The sequence below is a fragment of the Branchiostoma lanceolatum genome, chromosome 15 (genome assembly GCF_035083965.1).
Source record: "Branchiostoma lanceolatum isolate klBraLanc5 chromosome 15, klBraLanc5.hap2, whole genome shotgun sequence".
NCBI lineage: Eukaryota > Metazoa > Chordata > Leptocardii > Amphioxiformes > Branchiostomatidae > Branchiostoma > Branchiostoma lanceolatum.
The window spans coordinates 10503455-10523782 of record NC_089736.1 but is presented as its reverse complement, the minus strand read 5'-3'; the positions used below and the strand labels follow the sequence as shown (position 1 = coordinate 10523782).

The following is a 20328-nucleotide window of genomic DNA, read 5'->3' as shown; positions in this document are numbered from 1 at the left end:
CCTTTAAAAAAGACCAATAACTGTTCTAGACTTTTCCCCTCAGTATCATATTCTACTTCATTAGTTGGCAATAGCTAAGTGGCAACTGCATTTAACCTAGCTGAACATGTGCTATGAGTTCTTAATATATAAGATTCACAGAAGGGTAATATACATGTACTATAAACATTTTGGTTGAAATGTCATCATGTTATATTTAGTTTAAACACTGTATTATCATTAGTCACTTTTTATGATTAAAGGATGCATAAAGGGGCATCAGTCTGTGTTCCATGTTTGGTAAAATCATTGTTTTAGCTTTATTCATTTATCAAAGCCCAATCAGTGAAGCTATGATTAAGTTCATCTTTGATACGTTGATGAAGGTTAGACATCCAGGTAATAAGATATGCCAAAAATAGTTACTCATTTGACAAGCAACTGGATAATATTTAAAACAGTCAAACGTTTCAGACAGCATCCGCTATCTTTTCATTATCTGAGCTAGTCACTGACGTAAGATAGCAGATGCTGTCTGAAACGTTTGACTGTCGGAAACCTCTGACTGACAGGTTTAAAATTTTATCCAGTTGTTTGAGTGACTATTTTTGGCGTAAGTTCATCTTGTTTTGGGCAAACGGGATTGCTTATGCAGCAAAGCATACCTTCGGTTTCCCCCTTTGCTAAGTTTTCTTGTGAAGCTGTAAGCACTGCACTGGACAAGCTGTCTGTGGACTGAGAAAGGCTCTCACAGGAACCTAGGGATGAAAGCTCTAGAGCTGCCTGCTGCGTGTCGCTGTGCTCAGTCTCAAGCTCAGCACCAAAAGCTTCATCAACAAATGCACAAATTTCACAAAAACTGTATTGCCAATCACATCTGGTACAGTGATTTTGCTCTGGAATAATGATTTTGTTGTTGATTGTGATTAAATGTGTTAGGGCCATGTTTGTTGATTGAATGTACTTTTGACTTAAGAATTTGAAGTATAAAATCATTTTGCAACATTTAGCAAAACATGGCAACATATTCCATTGATGTCAATATTAACAGTTTAGGTTGTCTTGTTGTACAAGTATGATGATTGACTGGAAAGGAAATGTATTTTCATGTCCAGTGGTGCTTATGCTTAAAATTTGCACAGATCTAGATATTGCTGTTTCTTTTTTTTTACAGTGACATATTTGTAATTTGTATCTAACAATTTGTATCTGAACTAATTCAGAGGGGAAATAATGGCCCAGTAACTGATTTGAATGATAGTAAGAGCTTTTCCTAACATAATTTTCAATATGCAGAGCTCTATTTCTAACTCTTCAGTATTCATGTCTCCTGTTTTGTTTTATGATCTAGTAATAGGTATATCTATTGTGACTGCAATCCCAGTAGAAGTCAGAAGGGGGAGCCTACCTTTTTCTACCCTTGCAGGGGAGGCTGTGGAAGACGGGGTAGACAGGCTGTCAGTGGAGCCTTTGGAGGATCGCTCCGGCGACTCAGCCATCTTGAAGTACGAGGGAATCCCTGAGGAGGTTGGGGGGGACGTAGCTGTGCGTAGAAGGGGCATGGCGGGGGGCATAGTCGGGGAGGTGGAGATGGAATCCTTGGATGACGTGCTGTGCTGACTGTGGCGTCCTTCTGAAGACTCTTCCTCTGCAGGCCTACAACAAAACATAGCAGTTTTGGTATGGAAATCGTCATGGAAATGATCTTAACTTCTCTAATCTTACACCGTTACATGGTGAGTTGGCAATCTTATTGTAGAATGCTTTAAGTGACAGCAATACAACAACATGTAAAAGAAAAACAGTTTCCATTCAATATGCATGTACATATGTTGGACATGGCTGTCCGGCTACTTTACTTAAAGAGTGCAAGTGAAATGACATTTTCTCTATCATTCACGTAAAAATGTTATCTTTTCTGAAAACATCGCGTAGTATGTCAGTTGTCTACTGTGTGGTCTTGGTGGGACAAATTGGAAACAGGTCGTGACGTCACAGAAAGGACTCCCAGCCATTTTTCTAGGTAATGGCGGGCAGTTCTTTCTATCATGTCATGATCATGACCAGTTGATAGTTTGTCCCTATTCAAAGATTACATACCAAGTTTTGTTTTCAGAAAAGACAATGTATACTAATACTAAATCGCAATTTTTTACATGAATGACAGAGGAAATTTCATATCGCTGGAACAATTACATTTAAGTAGCCAGGCTGCCATTCTACTATATTGTATTCTATCTTACTTCTCCTCTGTAGATTTCTCTGTAGGAGGAGGGCCGACAGCCGCCCTGTCTGGAGCCGGGCTTTCGTTCTTCACCTCTGGAGCCGGTCCTTTCTTCTTACTACCACTTGGTCTCTTAGGAACGCCGACACTAAAAATAACAGGACAGAAATGCAAAATGTACTTCCTTTCAACGTGCTACTACATGTACATGTACGCTAATATCTTGAGATAACCAAACAGTATTATACAAACAGTAGCACCAAGCAGGCATCCTCAAACCCACAGACACTTGCTGTGCAAGAGTGCCGAGTGCTTTCTGTCACATTTAAAGGCCAGAACCTAGAAAAAAACACTTGCCTTACATATCCTATTTATAATATACTCATTCTGCACCCAAGCAAACTTCTGTAAACCTTTCACTCAATAATCCAGTTAAGACCCATGGAAAATGCAAACAATTCGCAGTCATGACAGCCCGACACGTTGCAGATGTTGGCACCAGTGTTAGAGGAATATTGCAGCAGTATGCAAACTCTTTCCCATCATAGTTTAACGTTTTACAAACCGGCGGAATGCGCTGATCGTGCTGGAATGTTAATGATGGGAATGTCCAAGGTTAGAGTGCAGTGTTAAACCCGCCACCAACACTCCCTCTTCCAAATGTGGTGCTCAAACAGTGTGATACCTTAAGGAGAATTTAGACTCCTTAGCAGCTTCCCTTTCCTTAGAATCCTTCTCCTTCTTACCCCTAGACTGGGAGGAGTCCCTTCTTAGGATTTCCTTTTTGTCTTTGGACGAGGAGTCCTTGTCTTTCCGTTTGGAAGACCTGAACCCCAATTTCTCAAACAGACTGAAGCTGTGGGTGAAATGCATGCAGGTTACTGTGCTGTTGTGGATACCCTGACCACCCCCATCTCTCTGGCACTTGGAACATTCCGGCTGATAGACAGCATCAGTGCGCGGACTAGACCACTGCGAAGCATGGGTGGTGTTTGTGTTGGTGTGCTTTATCAATAGGTTAATAGTGCAAAAATAAAAGAATACTGGTGGCATTATGTCACATTTAGTACCCGTCTATAGTTATAAACAGCATAGAATGTCCGGGAAATATTGCCTTATATGAACATTAGAGCAACATGCGTATGTATGCCATGCAATACATTTTAGCCATCAATTAACCTTAAAGGCCATACATGTGTCCAAAGTTCAAACCCAGATGAATAACATCAACATAGAAAAGTGAACAGCCAGGCAATATATCTACAGCAAACAGTTTACCACAATGAACAATTTGTAATTATAATTTGACAGGCATTAGGAGCAGCAAGTTGCACACCAACCAAAGACTATCTCACACAGTTTTCAGACAGCTACTGCAAAGTCCGAATAAAACATGAACCAAATTCAAAGAACAGTCACACCATTTAGCTTTATCCTCTGGCAGTTACCCAAACCTGGGTACAAACTGTTAAGAGCAGTGCTTTTAAATATACCATAGGCCTCCTGTCTTTTAACCTTCTCCCTGCTGCCTAACACTGTAACCAATAGGGAATTGGGTACAAAACAGCTAGTTTAGAAGGCTTAAGATTTTAAATATACACTTAGATCAAAACTGTGACTCTAGAAGAAGATCTAAAGCCGGTTCACTACTAACACTTCATGGTAAAAGTAAGATTTGTGAACTAACCTATCGGAGGGCTTGACCCAAACGTTCTCTGCCGGTGGGGGTTTCGGTTGTGTATTCGACGACTGCGGACCGCTTTTCGTCCTTTTCGGAGGGACCGGGCCCTGTTCCTCCATCTTCTCCTCTTTTCTTCTTTCCTTCTCCTCCCTTCTCTTCTCCTCCCCTCGTCTGGGGGGTAAGGCCGGAGGGGTGGGTTCAGGAGGGGGCGGCTGTGTCGGCCTGTCTGGCTGCTGTTGGGTCGGCCTCAGCCTCTGCTGTAAGTCGTCTGGTCGCACCAGCGGCAGGGCCACGCCTCCTAAAGAGGGAAAAACCACAGATGGTCCAACAAACCCTGCTACATTCCACATCCACTACATCACTGAGCTACAGCTACATGTAGAACACAAAGGCACTGCTGCAAACCGTCCAAACGTAAATAGTTCTGTTCTAGAAATACACAGATGTTTGAAATGGTGACAAATTTGGAGCTTGTTCTGTAACAGATGGAAGGCAGAGGTTGTGTGAGAGTAAGCTGCTCCCATTTTACAGCTCTTTGCTGGTGCCAGAAGATTTTGCAGGGTGAGGCACTCTACATCATTTAAACACTGGCTTCATGCCATCACATTCCAACCACCCCCACACACCACACTGAGCCAGCACATAGTAATTAACTGACTGTAGATATAGTATATGGTACATGTAGCTCATACAACAGTCATACAATAAAAATAAATGCTGCATGACTGAACTGTGTTATAATTATTGTTTGACAGGCGATGGTAAAAAATGTTTTACTTTCAGCTTGAGATTTTGTTGGGTTTCACAGTAGTGTGCTTGTGGAAGTTATTTCCACTTCTACAGTAACTGTGTTGACATTCTGTGAAAAGCCAACTGTGTTTGGAGAATGTACGTGTGCTGATTTTAACGCTGTGCATTACTGCTAAACAGTGGTTTCCAAGAAGCATACTATACAGCTGCTTGAATGTACATTTTGTACTTATGACGCTTTACTTTCCTCAACTTTTTACCTTAAATAGTGGCACTAGTGACTTAAGCTTTAGGTTATACTCAAGGTAATCTGACAAAGACTAAAAATATACCTCTGGGTTTCCACGTGTCCTGAGAGACCTGGGCATCGGGGGGAGGTGACTGGGAAGGTGGAACAGCAAAAGACATCGGGACAGCTGCCTGCAGATGCATGGGCTGCTCTTCAGGGGTGAGCTCTGGCTCCTCCTAGCAGAAAGAAAGAGCATTGCAGTTACTTATGCCAGAAACTTGTAACACTGCACTTACCATTCCAAAATATAATTTCTAATCGTTGCAGCTATTTCTCTTCTGTATGCTTGTATATGCCACATTCATTTGGCACACTATTTACATTGTATCTAGATAAATAAACTTTATATATAGCCTCCGTCGGTCAGCACTGACCATGATGTAAAATTCGAATTCATAACAGCCCTACAATATCGACTATGGCTAAACAGCCCTATACGAGTATGGCAGTCTCTGCCACATAAATACATGTATACATTGTACTACTAACTGAGTAAACCCACTAGCAAATGTGTCATTACACATCTTTCTTCACTTTGCTTGGTAATATATAAACATCTTTTAGTCTAGACAGATATGTTCATCATACCTCTGGCAAACCGTCGTCGAGATCTTCGCTGCTCTGTGAGCGTAGTTTCTGCCTGCTGGGTTGTCTGCGTTTGGACAAGGCTCCTTGGGTAACTGTCGTTCTAGACTTCTCCTTGGATGTGTCCAACAGTGCGGTGGGGGGAATAACATCATCAAACAGGTCCCTCTCTTCTTCCTGTAGAAAAGCACACAAACATTCAATCAATCAATCAATCAATCAATCAACTAATCAACCAATCAATCAATCATCTCAGTGCCAACAGTGCTGGCATTCTAGGAAGGAATATAACAGGATCATCAATGTTTTGGTTGTGAGAATTAGTTACTAATGTGTACATATCGTCTGGGCAATTCTGATGGTCTATTGTAAAAGAGGGAATGTCTAAGGGGATTTAATTTTATGGCAGGGAGAATGGAGTGTTCATGGTGGTTTGGAGTTTGCGGTAAAGAAGTCACGCGAACATAAACCACGGCATTTCCTTTTACAATACAGTACAGTGTATATAAGAAAGACATACAAGTAACGATTGACTTATCACTACCAGTATACATGTATCTAAAAAGTTTTGAGTTTACCGTTTAAAGACTGAACATTACACAAGCAACTTTTTAACTTGACTTACAGGAGGTGTTTCCATAAACTCCTCTGGTGTTAGAACATCCTCAGGAGTTGTTATTCCTTTGTCATCTGGAGAGAAATATGCAACAAGGACATTGGTAAAATTGAAACGAATACTGTGGTGTCAAAAATCAGTAGTTTACAATATATTCTTTAATGTGAATAACTCATAGTGACTGTGCATCGCATTTTATTTTGAACAAGCCCTACAAAACCTGCAAATCACTATCATGATCATAACATTAATGTTTGTGGCATGCATTGGTTTCATGAGAAAACAAGAAGTAATTCTAATCATTTCCCTACATTGTTAAAAGGATCAAGGCCATTAGATCTACAGCTTTTTCCTGTAGCCAGACTGCAGTCTATCTAAAATATTGAACTAAACTTTGTTACTGAGGCATATAGCAAATGTCTATGGACATAAACTTTAAGTAACAAGTCTCTTATGATGCTATGTTATGTACAAACATGTACTTAACGACTTTTTCCTCACAACAGAATTATTACTATATAAACTTGGGCCATGCTGAAGCTCTTTTGGCAGGTACTAGCTTAATTTGAATTTTTTACTTTTCTTTCCTTCTAAATGTGCTCAGTAGTATTATAGCGCTCTGTGTCTATACACATGGATATGTATAACCTACAAAAGATGGTTATTAGTAATGAAAAATGTACAAAACACATGTATGCATGGGAATGCAACATAGAAGACATCAATTTCAATCAACATTATGATTCATAAATCATATATCAAAGCACAACTAAAGCCATGCAAATGTGTCATACAAATAATTTTCATAATTTTATGATAGACTTTCAACAATGTGCAACAAGCTATCACAACAAGTCATGAAACACAGAAACGCATGGCAGCCACTAACAGTACATGGAGCAGCAGCACATTGGGACAATAGCTTACAAACAACACGTATTGCACAGCCTTGCCAGCAACAAAATCACTTCAAAACGAGCACTGTGACGGAATATTATGAAAACTATATCAAATTTCCAGGTCAAATTTCAGTGGCACAGGGTCAGTCAGACCTGCCTACACTGTACATTGTATAAGACAAGCTTCAATTTATCGGTTCTGACTGTCCATCACAATTAGCAACACAAGCAATGACAGCATGGCAATTACTATAATTATAGCTGTTTGACCAATGAGACAGTGGTTGCATGTCTGTCAAATAGTTGCATTTCTATGTTTTCATTTAGCATTTCTACGTTTTGACGGAGGTGGACAGGACTATAGGTTTGGTCAATTCAGGACAGTTTCAATTTCGTATCCATATTCCAAACTCTAGGACTGGTGGTTGTACATACAGATTATTAGGGCAGTCTTTTTTTGTGTGAAATGTGCTCTGTAATGAGTGACATACAGACCAAAGCATTCTAACAATTACTTTTTATCAAAAATAGTAGACTAAAATATATAATGTGCACACCAGCTTCATACTTTTTGTTCTGTTTTTAAAAGCATAGGATCAAGAAAAAAACTAGCAACAAGGAAGCAACGACAAAATATTAACACTGGCAACTCTTCTAACAGATGCAATAAACAAGTGAACAAAAGAAGACAGCACTACAGAACCTGACAGAAGAAGACATGGCAGAAAGGAAGATGATGGAATGATGGGACAGAAAACCAGGAGGGGCTGGTTAGGGGGAGGGGGGCGGCTTCTCCTGCCAACTTGAAAGGTGAGCCTGACAAACACCTGAGGACCAATCAGTGGGCTCAATTTTCCTGTCAGGTTTAAAATTAGAACAGGCTTATTTTGAAGTGCAGCTTTATGGCATGCTTAATAATTTCTGACAATCTTTTCTCTGTAGACAAAGAAGGGGGTTTCTGTAAGTTTTTGTTTTTCAATTCTGAGATCTTTAGATGAACATGGTACCAAACACAGCTAGTACACAGGTCCTTACTTAGCTAAGTTAAGTTAGATTAATCTAAATTAACAATACTAGTAATAGTGCTACATTTAGAAAAATAATAGTGAGGACACATTGTCATTATAAGTATTTGTTACATATTGTTTTTACTTGTATTTGTGCTGGTGACTTCATTGAGTTATAGTAAAAACACAATTTCATGCATTGTGTACTTTACAATGCAACAATGTTTTAAGTGTTTTATTTTGATTAATAACACAATGGGCCATATAGATGACAGATTTGTGGGGAGTGAGGGAATGAAAAGGAGCAAATTGCCTTCTTTAACGTTGTCAAAAAAACCAAAACTTTAACACTGAATGCTTTTCAGTTCTGATAGTATTAAACAATACTTGGGCTGGGTTATCGTGATGTGTACAAGATTATGAACATGTGTATGTGTTTTAAGGCGTTAAGGGGTACTTATTAATAAATAAGAAATTAATGCACAGACGAGTGAGCACAAAGCAGACAGGGATTAGACAAAATCACGAACGAAAGGCAGTGCAAAAAAAATAGGAAAAAATTAACGAATCCTGACCCTGAAGCAGAACTAAAAGATAGGAAATGGTGGCGCTTACGAATGGGCGTTTTGAAGGTTTTCCAAGTGCATTTGGAGAAAGACTGCACGTAGCGAATATGATCGCCGCACCAGTCAGGCGTGTGCCCGACTATACGGATCTCGACCGGACACACTTGTAGTTTCAGTCCTAGCCAATGGAAGTGTGCGAAACAGGTTGGGAGGATGATAGAGGGAGAGAAAGAAACAGAAAGAGAGAAAGAAGAGTTTTAAATAAAGAAAGGAAGACGGGGTGAGACAGAAAGTGTGAACGTGCTGAAAGAGTCAGTGCAAGTCAGTATATCCGGTTTGTAGGATATCTCAACTTGCAGTTTACATAAGGCAACAAACCCACTTAGATCACAACACCTAAATTCTACTGTTACTCTTCTAGAAATATTAATTAAAATGATTTGGAGAAATGCTTTGAATCTGACTTTTACTACTTTGTGACAATAACTTTTGGAAATAATTTCTTCTTGAAGTAGCCCTTTTTTTGTAATAACTACAAGCTAGTATCTAGATATGATTATCATAATGGAAGTTTTAGATCTGAGGTGTTCAGGTTAGATTTTAAGGAATGATAGATTAGTCAGAATATTCGTGCTACAGTTTAGATTAGACTTGAGTGATGTTTATATCACAAATAGTGTCCCTGAAATACAACAAACGTATTAGATAATATATTACTTTCAATGGCTAGTCAAAGTTTCCTTCATTTATCTTTTAACGGACATAGTTACATGTATCTACGTAAGCTACAAAATGTGTCTTCCTCCTCAGTTCTAGACAGTATGGCAGTTTTTCTTGAACAAACCTAAAGGATGATTTATCCATGAAAATAGGCGACTCAGTAACGGATTCTTCAGTGTCAGGACTTTAGTGAATGCAACAAGCCAATATTGCAATGCTGGCAGCGCAAACCACGTCAAACAACTGTTATTTTTTCCTTAGGCCACACCATTTTAATTTCTTGTTTAAGGCCACACCACTTTAATTTCTTGGTTAACGGAATATTTAAAAAAATGCTAAAATGCGAAAATCAACAGGAAAACAGAATCTCAGAGGAAAGTTTGTACTTTGGTGCACACAATTTTAGGGAGTGAACAGGGTCAGGTGCAAGTTTTCACCCTAGCCCTCTGTTTTCATGATTTCTTTTGGCTAAAATTCGAGAAAAAAAATCTGTTAACCAAGAAATTAAATTGGTGTGGCCTTACATTTGAAAACAACATCTTTAAGACATAACAAAGTGTTTTCGAGAAGTTAGAGATGTCCTTACCTGTGCTGAAGGTGTAGCTGCCTTCCTGTGTTGAGGACTCGTCATCCGAGATATCGTCCAGTCCTAAACAATAACGTTTCCAGTAACAATAAGTACTCACGTCTTACTATCAACAAGGACAGCTGTCATGGTAAGATTTTCATTTTTTATGATTAAGTCATACATTTTTATTTCTACAATGGCACTTCATGACTACATTCTTCTAAGCATTATCAAATCCAACCTTAGCCCTTTTATGAATGTGTTGGACCACAGATACTATGACATACAACATGTATTGTAATCAAATATAAAGCAGTAAAGATCAACTCAGATCAGTAATCTGACAAATTCTACAGTATAACTCTACATTTAAACATAACTCTGAAATTTGACTACAATTGGTAGATTATAACACAGATACGTGAACTTGTTTAATCGTTGCAAGTTTCTAAATCTTTCACTTCCAATGATATGTACATGTACATGTATATCAATCCTCAACAATACTAAATACACACTGCAAGTCTACCAATGTTAATGCTTAGTGCACAAACATTCACATGATACAGGCTATAGTCGTTTTAAGTTACATTGTCCATTACAACAATAGCAACACTTAAAAAACAATACATGTGCTATAAAGCAATATGCTTGTGCTAAGTGGGAAAGTAGGAAGATCTAAATTAAATTATGATGGCAATATGAAAGATAAGAAATAAGATATACATAGAGAGGATGGATTTGATGAAAAATGTAAAATAGAGGATGTCTTACTGGGATAGAAATGTTGAAAAAGATTGGGATAGACAAATGATATCATGCAACTGAAATTTCTAACAAGCACTGTAAGCCAATAAGGAAACTGAATGGACATGGAGTTAGCAAAAGTTATACAGCACCAGAAACAAGACGTTATATAAATGTTATCTACTGTATTTGCAACAGAGAACAACTAAAGGAAAGGGATTCAAAGTTGCCCCAGTGGGCCAAACGAATGAAAGACAAGCTGCATGGCTATCATGAAGCCTACACCCTCAGAAACCACCAAAAATGAAAGAATCTCACAGCACCCACAACCTACATGCACCATCAAGACAACCACCAGCAGAACTGTTACATAAGGAGCCAAGAAAATAGAACAAAATCCAAAACTTTAAGGGACAAAAGGAGGGAGTGTCACTCTTTGGAGATGGAGACAATTTGGTTGAAGGAAAAAGCGGTTGTGTCATTGAGAGACAGTCATGTTGGACACAGACACATAGCAAGCTAATAAATGAACACCTTGGTCCTTTGCTGAGGGTGAGTGTTGGGGTGAGGCCCCCAGGGCCGTTTCTGGCATGTCGCCCATTGCGAGAACCTCCTCAAATGAGAAGCCCCGTTTCTGTAGCAACACCACGCCCTCACCCCCGGCTGGCGTGTGGGGAATGCAACATTGTGTTCTCAGCTTTAACGTCAATCAAAATCTCAACAATACGGCCAATTTTCGTGAGTTAGGAAAATATAACGTATCAATCTACATTTTTGTATAAGCTAGGTCAACAAAAATATGTGCTATCTACAATGTAAATAAAAGATAGGGAAATTAATATGTGACATGACAAAACAAAAACAAGGCAGTTGCACAATCATGCAGCTAAGGTTTCTAAGTTACCCCCATGTTCAGTTGGACAGTGTTACCACATGCGTAAATATGCAATTTGCATAGACATACAATGGTACTGACAAACATACAAGCAACATACTAGCAACGCATGCATGCAATGTAGTGCAATATACGTCGTACATGTATACAGTATGGCATACTGTCATGTGTTACAGCGTCAACCGTACGTTCCCAAACTTGATACGGTTTGGTGACATACCTGCGTCGTCAGGGGCCTCCCCTAGCTCGTTAACAGCAGTAGCTGCTAATTTGTGAGCCTCATCAAGTTCTGACTGCAATGATTGAATCTGTAGAAATCATGAACAGACTTGTTTTAGACAGAAAATAACATGGGATAAACAAGAGGGGAAAGGACATGTGCATGTATTAGTACTGAGTGTATCCATGTACATTTATCAATCATGCTTTTTAATATACTTGTACAATAAACCCTGGTAATCATAGGGACGGCAATATAGTCTCAATTTTCATTTTCAAAAATGAAGGATATTCGTTACAAACAAATCACTTTCCCATAACACATTTTCAGGATGATTATCGAAGCATGCACTTGTATGACGTCCTTGGTTGACCAAGGGTTAATGGTACGTTGTATACATGTTGTATAGCTATGTCCGTGCAGTGGGAGTGGGTTAGTCTGGTGAGGGTTAGTGCTGTAGCTGCTGCACCTTGCATTACCCTGAAACAATACATGTTGTTCTAACCTTCTTCTTTGTCTGCAATATTTCAAACTGGAACAAAAACCAAGTCAATAGCTGTGTTACATGCTATAAAAGCATCCACATTTCTCTGTCAATTCTAAAAGGGTGCACACACACTCAATTACGACACATTTGGGGTTATAATGTTTCACTCTCAGGCAAATACATCACTACTTATTCCTTGGATGTTTTCACAATGACATCTGAGATGGTTTCGTTCCGCATGACAACATCATGACAGTAGTAGTCCAGAAAAATCAAACTATCAAATTATGCACTGACTGAGGATGATACAATGCCACTGTACATAATGCACCTGTCTGTATATATCACATCCAGCACTGCAGCTGTACTTCCTGACACATGACATAACATGAACATGTGTGCTACATTGTTATCTGACCCTTCCACTTACAAATATGTACTACTGAACAGCTTCATCATAATTCTACTAACAGGCAACACCGCATGGTAGCCAAATTATCTGCCTGTTCCCTTTCCCATCTTTCTACACAATACTTATTTATAAGTGGATTTGTTTAAAGAAAAATTAATCAGTACTAGTAAGTTCATATTCATTGTTGTATTCAATGTAATTGAAATGTTGAGTGGTCTGCAACATCAGCTTGTCTGCCTGGCGCTCCACTATGTATTGTCTTGTTGCAATTTTTGATAAAGAATAAATAATTTGTACCTGTTGTTTGAGCATGTTAACTTCTCTTTTGTGCTGTCGGTCCTTTTCCTCCATCTGTCTCAGGGTCTCCTCTTCTCTCTTAATCAACTCTAGTTCTCTGGAGGTTCAAGGGTGCAGTTAAGTAAGTTAAACATGGAATCACCAGTATGCGTTTATAGTGGGATGTTAAGTAATCATCACAACTTTTTGTTACAAATTAGGATGACATTGTTGAGTCACACATAATTTAGAAAATAATTAATAAAAATAAGCATAGGATATTGTTAGGTAGGCATCCTCAATGTCAAGCACTGTTTTCATTATCATCCTAACAATTCTTACAGCATTTTAGATTCAGCAGCATTTCAGTCATAATACAAAACGTAGGTCAATGATTATTTCTAACAAGCAACTTCATATTGACAAGATACAGTTTAAGACTTAAAAGATTTCTATTGCCTCTTTGACACAGATTAATTCTACCAGACTAAACAGATTTGTACCTGTCAAGTTGCACATGCCAACACTTCAGGTGTGTTAAGTCAAACATTAAGGTTTCATATGACATCTTTTCATTGTGTGGCAAGATTTTTTCAGCGTTATTTTCCAGGGACATGCTGCTAGGTACATTGCAGTGAGGGTAGTGTGAGGGTGGAGGGTTACAGCGGTTGGACATGGTGCAGTTGAACGTGACTCAGGCAGTTTGGTTTTTCATTTCTTTAGGACTTTTTACATCACAATATGCCCTCATTATATAGCCTTACAGAAGTCATGATTTTTACAATTATTGACCCGCAGACTAAAAAAAGGTGTGATGTATTTTGAAGCCTTTAAAAGTACTGTAGATGCATTTAAGTTGGTGAGGTTTTTATGGGAGAAAATGGAGTGTTCGCGGTGGTTTAAAGTTCGCGTTTGAAACAATAGTAGCGCTAAAGTCATAGTTGAGCAAAAAGTTCTGCGGTAGTTTTAAGTTTGCGCTGAAAGTTCACCGCAAAAACCGCGAACACAAAACCATGGCGAACATTTCTGCATTTACAGTAAAATTAGAAAAAATGGTCAGAAAACGGGTCAAACTGTGTAGAAATCATGACTATCATCCAGCTAAAAGATGTTAATATAAATAGACTTTCTCAAACAGCCTGGTCAGGTGTTCTGTGAGAACAACACGGTTGACGCTCCAGGTGGAACATACCTAGCCTTATGTTCTTTCATGAGCTTCTGGACCTTGTGGTAGGTCTTTTGTAGTTCGAGGTATGTGTTGTCCAATACCCTCATTTGGCTGAGGGGTTGGGGGAGGATATAACGACACAGCAGAAAAAAAGAGACAGGTAAATGAAAACTAAAAGCAGCAACTAAAATCAGTTTCTCTCCACCACAAACAATTTTTTGTAACACCCCCATTTTAGAGTCGAGTGGTCCAGTTTGCCATGAATTTCAGACAAGGTTAGGTCCAACTGACTTTGAAATGGGGGTGCATGGTTGTGTGTGGTTTTAAAGAAATGAAAAGCAGCAAAGGATAGGAGAGCAAGACAGCAGAATGAAACATGCTAACAGACACAATGGCAAACTTAAGGCTCTTCCATTCTACAAGTTCAATAGAGAAGGCATCAAGGAAACATTTTCATTACACAAAAGGGAAAAACATACAACTCAAGCAATAATAACCTAAGATAGAAATTGAACAAGACAAAACTAAAAGGGAGAGACAGTTTCCTGATTACCCCATGAAGTTTGAAATTTGCACTAATTTTTTATGACTCCTGTAATCTACATAAGTCATACAAACTTGTCATAAAATTACCTGATAGTTATACATGCAGAAAGACATGGTGTCTAACTGGTACTAGTGATAGAAAGTGCATTGCCGTAGGCCATAGTTAGAAATATTGAGAATGTAATACAAGGGTATCACAGCAAGACAGAAGCAACATTGGTTGAAGCACACACAAGTGAACCGAAGTGAATGTGAAATGACAGTGAGCAAAGGTGTACCTGTGCAGCATAGCGGTAAGAAAGTTGGAAAAATTGTCCTTGGGGTCTGGCATGTCTACAGGGGTCATGGCACTAACGGTTTGGGAGGCTTTAGTGGGGGTCTGGGAGTTGAGTGGCGGGCAACTCAATGTTTTGGCTGGTAGCAACACTTTAGGGTGGGGAGACGAGACATGACTGAGGAGGAATACGCACGGATACAGAAGAGACAGAAAAGAGAGAGGTTACAAGAGGGGTGGAATTACAATTGGCAGCTGTCAACCAAACCTTTATTCTTGGGGTAAGATTTTTTTGGCGAAACCCATTTTTTGGCGAGCCCATTTTAAGCTGTTTACTTGCCAACCCAAAGTGTTGCCATGTAATGGTAGATCTTGTCTTACAATGTGAGATTGACAGCTGTCAATAAGGCATGATAAAGACAGTTGTCAACCACCAGAAATTTTCAAATACAATGGCTCTGTGTCATAACTTTTTTGTCTTCATTGTAAGGTACCAAACACCTTTCTAGCAGTTCCTATCTCGTCCTATCAAGTTTACGAAGAAGGGAATGGATGCCTTAATTCTAACTGATATAATCAGTGCAAGAAAACTTTATAAACTCTGATATACACAGGAAATTTGTATGCAAAGAACTTCAAGTACTGTGTCCAGTCTAAGGTTGCACACAAGAAGAACTTGTTTTAAAGTTAAAAAAAAAGAGATAAAAGAGATGACTTATCTGTACCTTGCATGGTATTCTTTGATGAGTTTCTTGGCCTTGTGATATTTCTTCTCCAGACCAGTGTACTGATCCTTGGTGTCCTTCAGCTGCCCTTCCAAGTTTTCTACCTGCACTTTTGAGTCCGTCAGCTAGGGGGAGAAGGTTTAAGTTGAGCATGTTGGCAAAAAAGTGTCTTCATGTATATAGGTCTGAGTTGTCATTTTTTCTGATTAAGGTTATCATAAACGTGTAAATCTGAAATATTAGGGAATCAATAATCCATCAACGAAAATGAGCACAGCTGCTTTTTCTTTCAAAATTAACAGAAAACCATTATAAAACACCACATTGCAGCCAAAAAAAGATGCACATTATGCTTTTCATTTCTGATTGACTGAGATTGATTTCCAAGCAAATTGAAACCCCAGCTCTCCAGCTAACACCTTCTTGCCAGCGATCAAGGAATTAGGAGATTGTTTTTAAGACATTTGAATTGACCATCACCAAGGAGAATCATGTTTTGCCCTGTAAATTTGGAATTAGTCGCGTTGTGTTAAACATTGGTCTGAGCGAGAACTTTTGGAGAACTTGTGCAGTACCTGACCATCCTCTAGATCTGAGTCTGCCGCATTTTGTTCTTCCTAAAAAGATTGGGTCTCTTGTTACTATCAATGTCATTATGTGAATACTTAGTGTAAAGCTTAGTGTACATGGAGACGTGTACTTCGACTTCTTATGTGAATCTGTTGTTGTTTAGGGCTCCATATCAAGATTGATACTTCCAAAAACGTTGTACATTCTCTGGCTTCTCATATGGTGTTGTTCACAATACCATTGATAGGTGGCACTGATGAACTGTCAATAATTGCCTTTAAAGACCATAACCCTACAAATAAATATAACATGCCTATTGCATGTACAAGTATACATTATGTAAAATGATAAACATTATGAACATAAATGTCTATTTCCAGATTTTATCTGTTAAAGGAGCTTAGATAAGCTTACCTGTGCCTCGACTTCCTGCGCTTTTTGAGACGTCTTTTCCAATTTTTGCTCCAGGCGTTTTCTCTCGTCTTGCCAGCCTTCTGACTGCAGGGCCTACAATTAACACAGTAAAAATACTATGAAGCAGAAATACACAAACTCAAAACAGATCTGAAATAGACAAGGCAGAAGAGGATGTAATTTTCTATAAATAAGGGAAGCAAAATAAACTATAGTTCAAAGCTACAATGTACATGTTCCTTAGTCTTCCAGCAAAAGAATATGCAATTCTCCCTCAAAAATTCTTTCGACATTTAAAGAAATTATAAATCTATATCTAAAACATATCACCTAAGGCTGAACTAGAATATGTCTGACAGTGCCTAAATTTGACATGCAATGGTAACAAGAAGAACTTCATCTGTTGAACCCATAAAACAAGAGTAACACAATATGAAAGTCGAGGAAACCATTCAGACGACTTTCAGGGTTAGATTACGTTACATGTTCTCCAAACTTGGAGGTGCCAAAGACAGCCGAGGGTGAGTCACCATTGAGCATGTTTGCCTGTGTAAGTCACTGCATCGCTCCCACTCAATCTATACTTGTGTTGGCAAAAACCTCAGACAAGTGGACTTTCTCAGACAGGAAGTGTAGGTTGACCTATTGACCCTAACTTCCTGTCTGGGGGTGCATTGGGACAGCTATGTTTGGAGAGTCAGCGAGTAATTTAGACTTCAGGGAGCAATGATATATGTTTTAGAACAATCTTAGAAAACTACTCTGAGAAACTCAGTGTGTTCTTTCTTCGACTAATTATTAATTGCAGAATTTCAATTAATTGAAGGAGAAAGTCATTGATGATGAATCAAAAATGTTGGGCAACTGCCAGCAAGTGATAATGATATTGTCAAGACAGTATAGGAAGTAGTAGATTGGTTGGTACAGGGCCAAAGACATTCATTGACTAGCAACTCCTTACATTTTGGAGGAAATGTACTAGGGAAGTTTAAGTGTATGAACTGGCAATAGTCAGACAACAGTTTTGAATCATGTATAACTGTAATGTCAGATCAAAAATATGCAGAAACAAATCTGAAGGTCTTCTGCCATCAACCAGATCATCATCCATTGATTCTAGATACTCCCTAAGAAACGGAAACAATCTCTCTTTGCAAATACCAAAAAGTGTGAGAACCCAGAGGCCACCCAACTGTGGAACCATGTAGTAACTCCTGTATAATACTATAGGAATGAGGAACATTGCAAGAACTTGTGGCTGACAAAATTCATGGAAACCATCACAACATTATCCATTTCTTATTTAGTTAAAACGGTTACAGATTTTGTTTCTTTGTAAACCGGTAGACTGCCTCATGGCGTAACACATCAGGTTTGTACTAAACTGTACAAGGCTCATATCAGGACAGATTTATTTGAACCACTTATACCAGGATAGGTCCCTAAGTCTTTACCGATAAGTGTGGTGGGTTCTTAAACGTCCTCGAGGTGTCAGGGTTTTGAAACTCAGTACCTTCAGGTTCTCAGCCAACGACCCTAACCACAGGGCCATTGTGCCACACACATTCATGCCAATTGGGGTTTAAGTGCCATTAATTGGGACTAAATGACCCCCAAAATGTTTATAGGAATACATTCAACAATACACAAAAATGTCTATACAGATGTGAGATTCAAAGATTCACAGCCAGTAAAGGACTTTACCTTTATCTTCATCTGGGCAAGTTCTGCCTCAGCAATAGCGTGCTTGTACTGTAGCTGTAGCAAATGAAAGGAACAAAAAAAAGAACATCTTTCAGACAATCTCTTGGTACACAGAAAAGGCCAAATTACAGGATCATTTCAAAAGTTCATCTTGTTACAAGTACAGAAATTGCCAATCTACGGGATCATTTCAAAAGTTCATCTTGTTACAAGACTTACATGTAGTACAGAAATGGCCAATCTACGGGATCATTTCAAAAGTTCATCTTGTTACAAGAACAGAAATGGCCAATCTACGGGATCATTTCAAAAGTTCATCTTGTTACAAGAGCAGAAATGGCCAATCGACAGGATCATTTCAAAAGTTCATCTTGTTACAAGTACAAACATGATGATTAACTCAACTGTTGTGTCAATGGTAGCAGTACCGTATTCTCTATCCTAACTTTCCCTTTCGGGCTACATAAACACACACGACACATTCTAAATGTAACCTAATATAACTACAAAACACACAGGTCAGGGTCAACCAAGTTGGCAAACATCCAGCCGTCCCCAAGCTATATATTGTCAGGATAGCAGGACGGGGTCAAATTTCTCACCCTGTCACATTGATAAAGTGTCACAAATCACAACACAGCTAAAGTGAAAGTCAAGCGATTCTCTTTTTTGCAATATGGTGTAAAGACTGCCTGAATGTTTACAACTAACAAATTACCAACACAATGAAAAATGATGAAATTCACCATGGACTGCAGGATGTCTGTCCCACAAAAGCTTTTTTCCTGAAACCCCACTTTAAGGCAACACCAATCAAATCTGTTGTTTCTCAGGGTCAGCATTGTGGGTTCTCTGATTTAACATAAAAAATGCTACCAAATGGGAATAGCAACATGAGTCTGAGAGGAATTTCTGTGCAGTTTTAGGGAATAAATCAGATGCAAGTTTTCTTTCCAGCCCTCTGTTTTCAGTGACATTTTGCAGATTTTTTGTCGAAAATGTTGAAATAAATTAGGGCCTAAAATCAAGTACTGTAAGACAATTGTTACAGTGTTTTACCTCCTTCAGTTTGAGGCGTATCTGGTCCGAGTCTGCATCCTCCATAGGAGAACTGCTGCCGCTGCTCTCGTCAAGTTCAAACACATCGATCACCTTCGGGCCCTGCGGCGACTCGTCTGAGTCCTCCGTGGGAGTTTCGGTCACTGTCGCGCCTTGTAGGTTCAGTATCACCTGGTAGCAAACAAAAAATGTCATCAAGTAACACTTGAGTCTAACTCTCCCACAAAAAAATTATGTTTTGCTAATACAGTAGAAAGTACACATATGAAATGCCTCTATACGTTGATGAAGGTTGGACATCCAGCTAGTAAGATACGCCAAAAAAAGTTACTCGAGCAACTGGATAAAATTTCGAAACAGTCAGACGTTTCAGACAGCATCTGCTATCTTTCGTCAGTGACTGAAATGTCTCCACGATGCATTGCACACTCCTATCAACAACTAAGCAAAAAGTTAAAGTACACAGCTAAAACTGACTAGTAGTTGCACATTAAACTTGCAAACACTCAAGTCAACTGCGGTGTCCTGACAATGTTGGACTGTACTGAACTAAAGAGTAGAGGGGACTGTAGTTGTAAAGGGTGTTCAGGACATGCGGACATTCCATTGTGTCATTCGTCAATGGTTACTTCCTGGAGACTTTGACTACAAGTCCCCTAATTAAGTGATGTCTGGACCTAGCTAAGACTGTTTGCAGGACCTTGAGAAACATTTCTCCATCATTAAGTCACTGACAGATCGTCCTTGTGGCATTTCTTGGCAATACACTTTCGGAATCCAATAGCTCTTAAACACGAATTCTACATCATGCTATAGACTTAAATTGGCTAATTGACCTGTAACACCTTTCACTAAACAGTGTGACATGCCAATACCTGGCTATAAAGCACCAATAGGCTACTAAGGGTTAAAATTAATGGCAAGATGGGAGGATGATGTGTTTAGTA

General features: G+C 39.0%; 1 protein-coding gene across 13 annotated transcripts in view; it reads right to left on the bottom strand.

Moving 5' to 3' along the window:
* Window positions 1–20328, bottom strand: part of LOC136449330 (CAP-Gly domain-containing linker protein 1-like) — a 50619-nt gene that overhangs the window by 6117 nt on the left and 24174 nt on the right. For 2 of the 13 annotated variants that reach the window (XM_066449329.1, XM_066449342.1), the window contains 21 exons: window positions 19382–19552; window positions 18323–18376; window positions 16619–16711; window positions 16210–16251; window positions 15635–15759; window positions 14914–15087; window positions 14114–14200; window positions 12943–13039; window positions 12252–12278; window positions 11747–11834; window positions 11166–11294; window positions 9903–9965; window positions 8646–8774; window positions 6134–6198; window positions 5512–5685; window positions 4967–5099; window positions 3891–4182; window positions 2889–3059; window positions 2223–2351; window positions 1388–1635; window positions 645–806 (listed from right to left, as the gene is read on the bottom strand). In XM_066449329.1, coding sequence (XP_066305426.1) covers window positions 645–806; window positions 1388–1635; window positions 2223–2351; window positions 2889–3059; window positions 3891–4182; window positions 4967–5099; window positions 5512–5685; window positions 6134–6198; window positions 8646–8774; window positions 9903–9965; window positions 11166–11294; window positions 11747–11834; window positions 12252–12278; window positions 12943–13039; window positions 14114–14200; window positions 14914–15087; window positions 15635–15759; window positions 16210–16251; window positions 16619–16711; window positions 18323–18376; window positions 19382–19552 — 2653 coding nt within the window. The remainder of the gene's footprint in view (window positions 1–644; window positions 807–1387; window positions 1636–2222; window positions 2352–2888; window positions 3060–3890; window positions 4183–4966; window positions 5100–5511; window positions 5686–6133; window positions 6199–8645; window positions 8775–9902; window positions 9966–11165; window positions 11295–11746; window positions 11835–12251; window positions 12279–12942; window positions 13040–14113; window positions 14201–14913; window positions 15088–15634; window positions 15760–16209; window positions 16252–16618; window positions 16712–18322; window positions 18377–19381; window positions 19553–20328) is intronic. The other 11 variants (XM_066449336.1, XM_066449332.1, XM_066449333.1 and 8 more) reach the window with 11 other exon arrangements.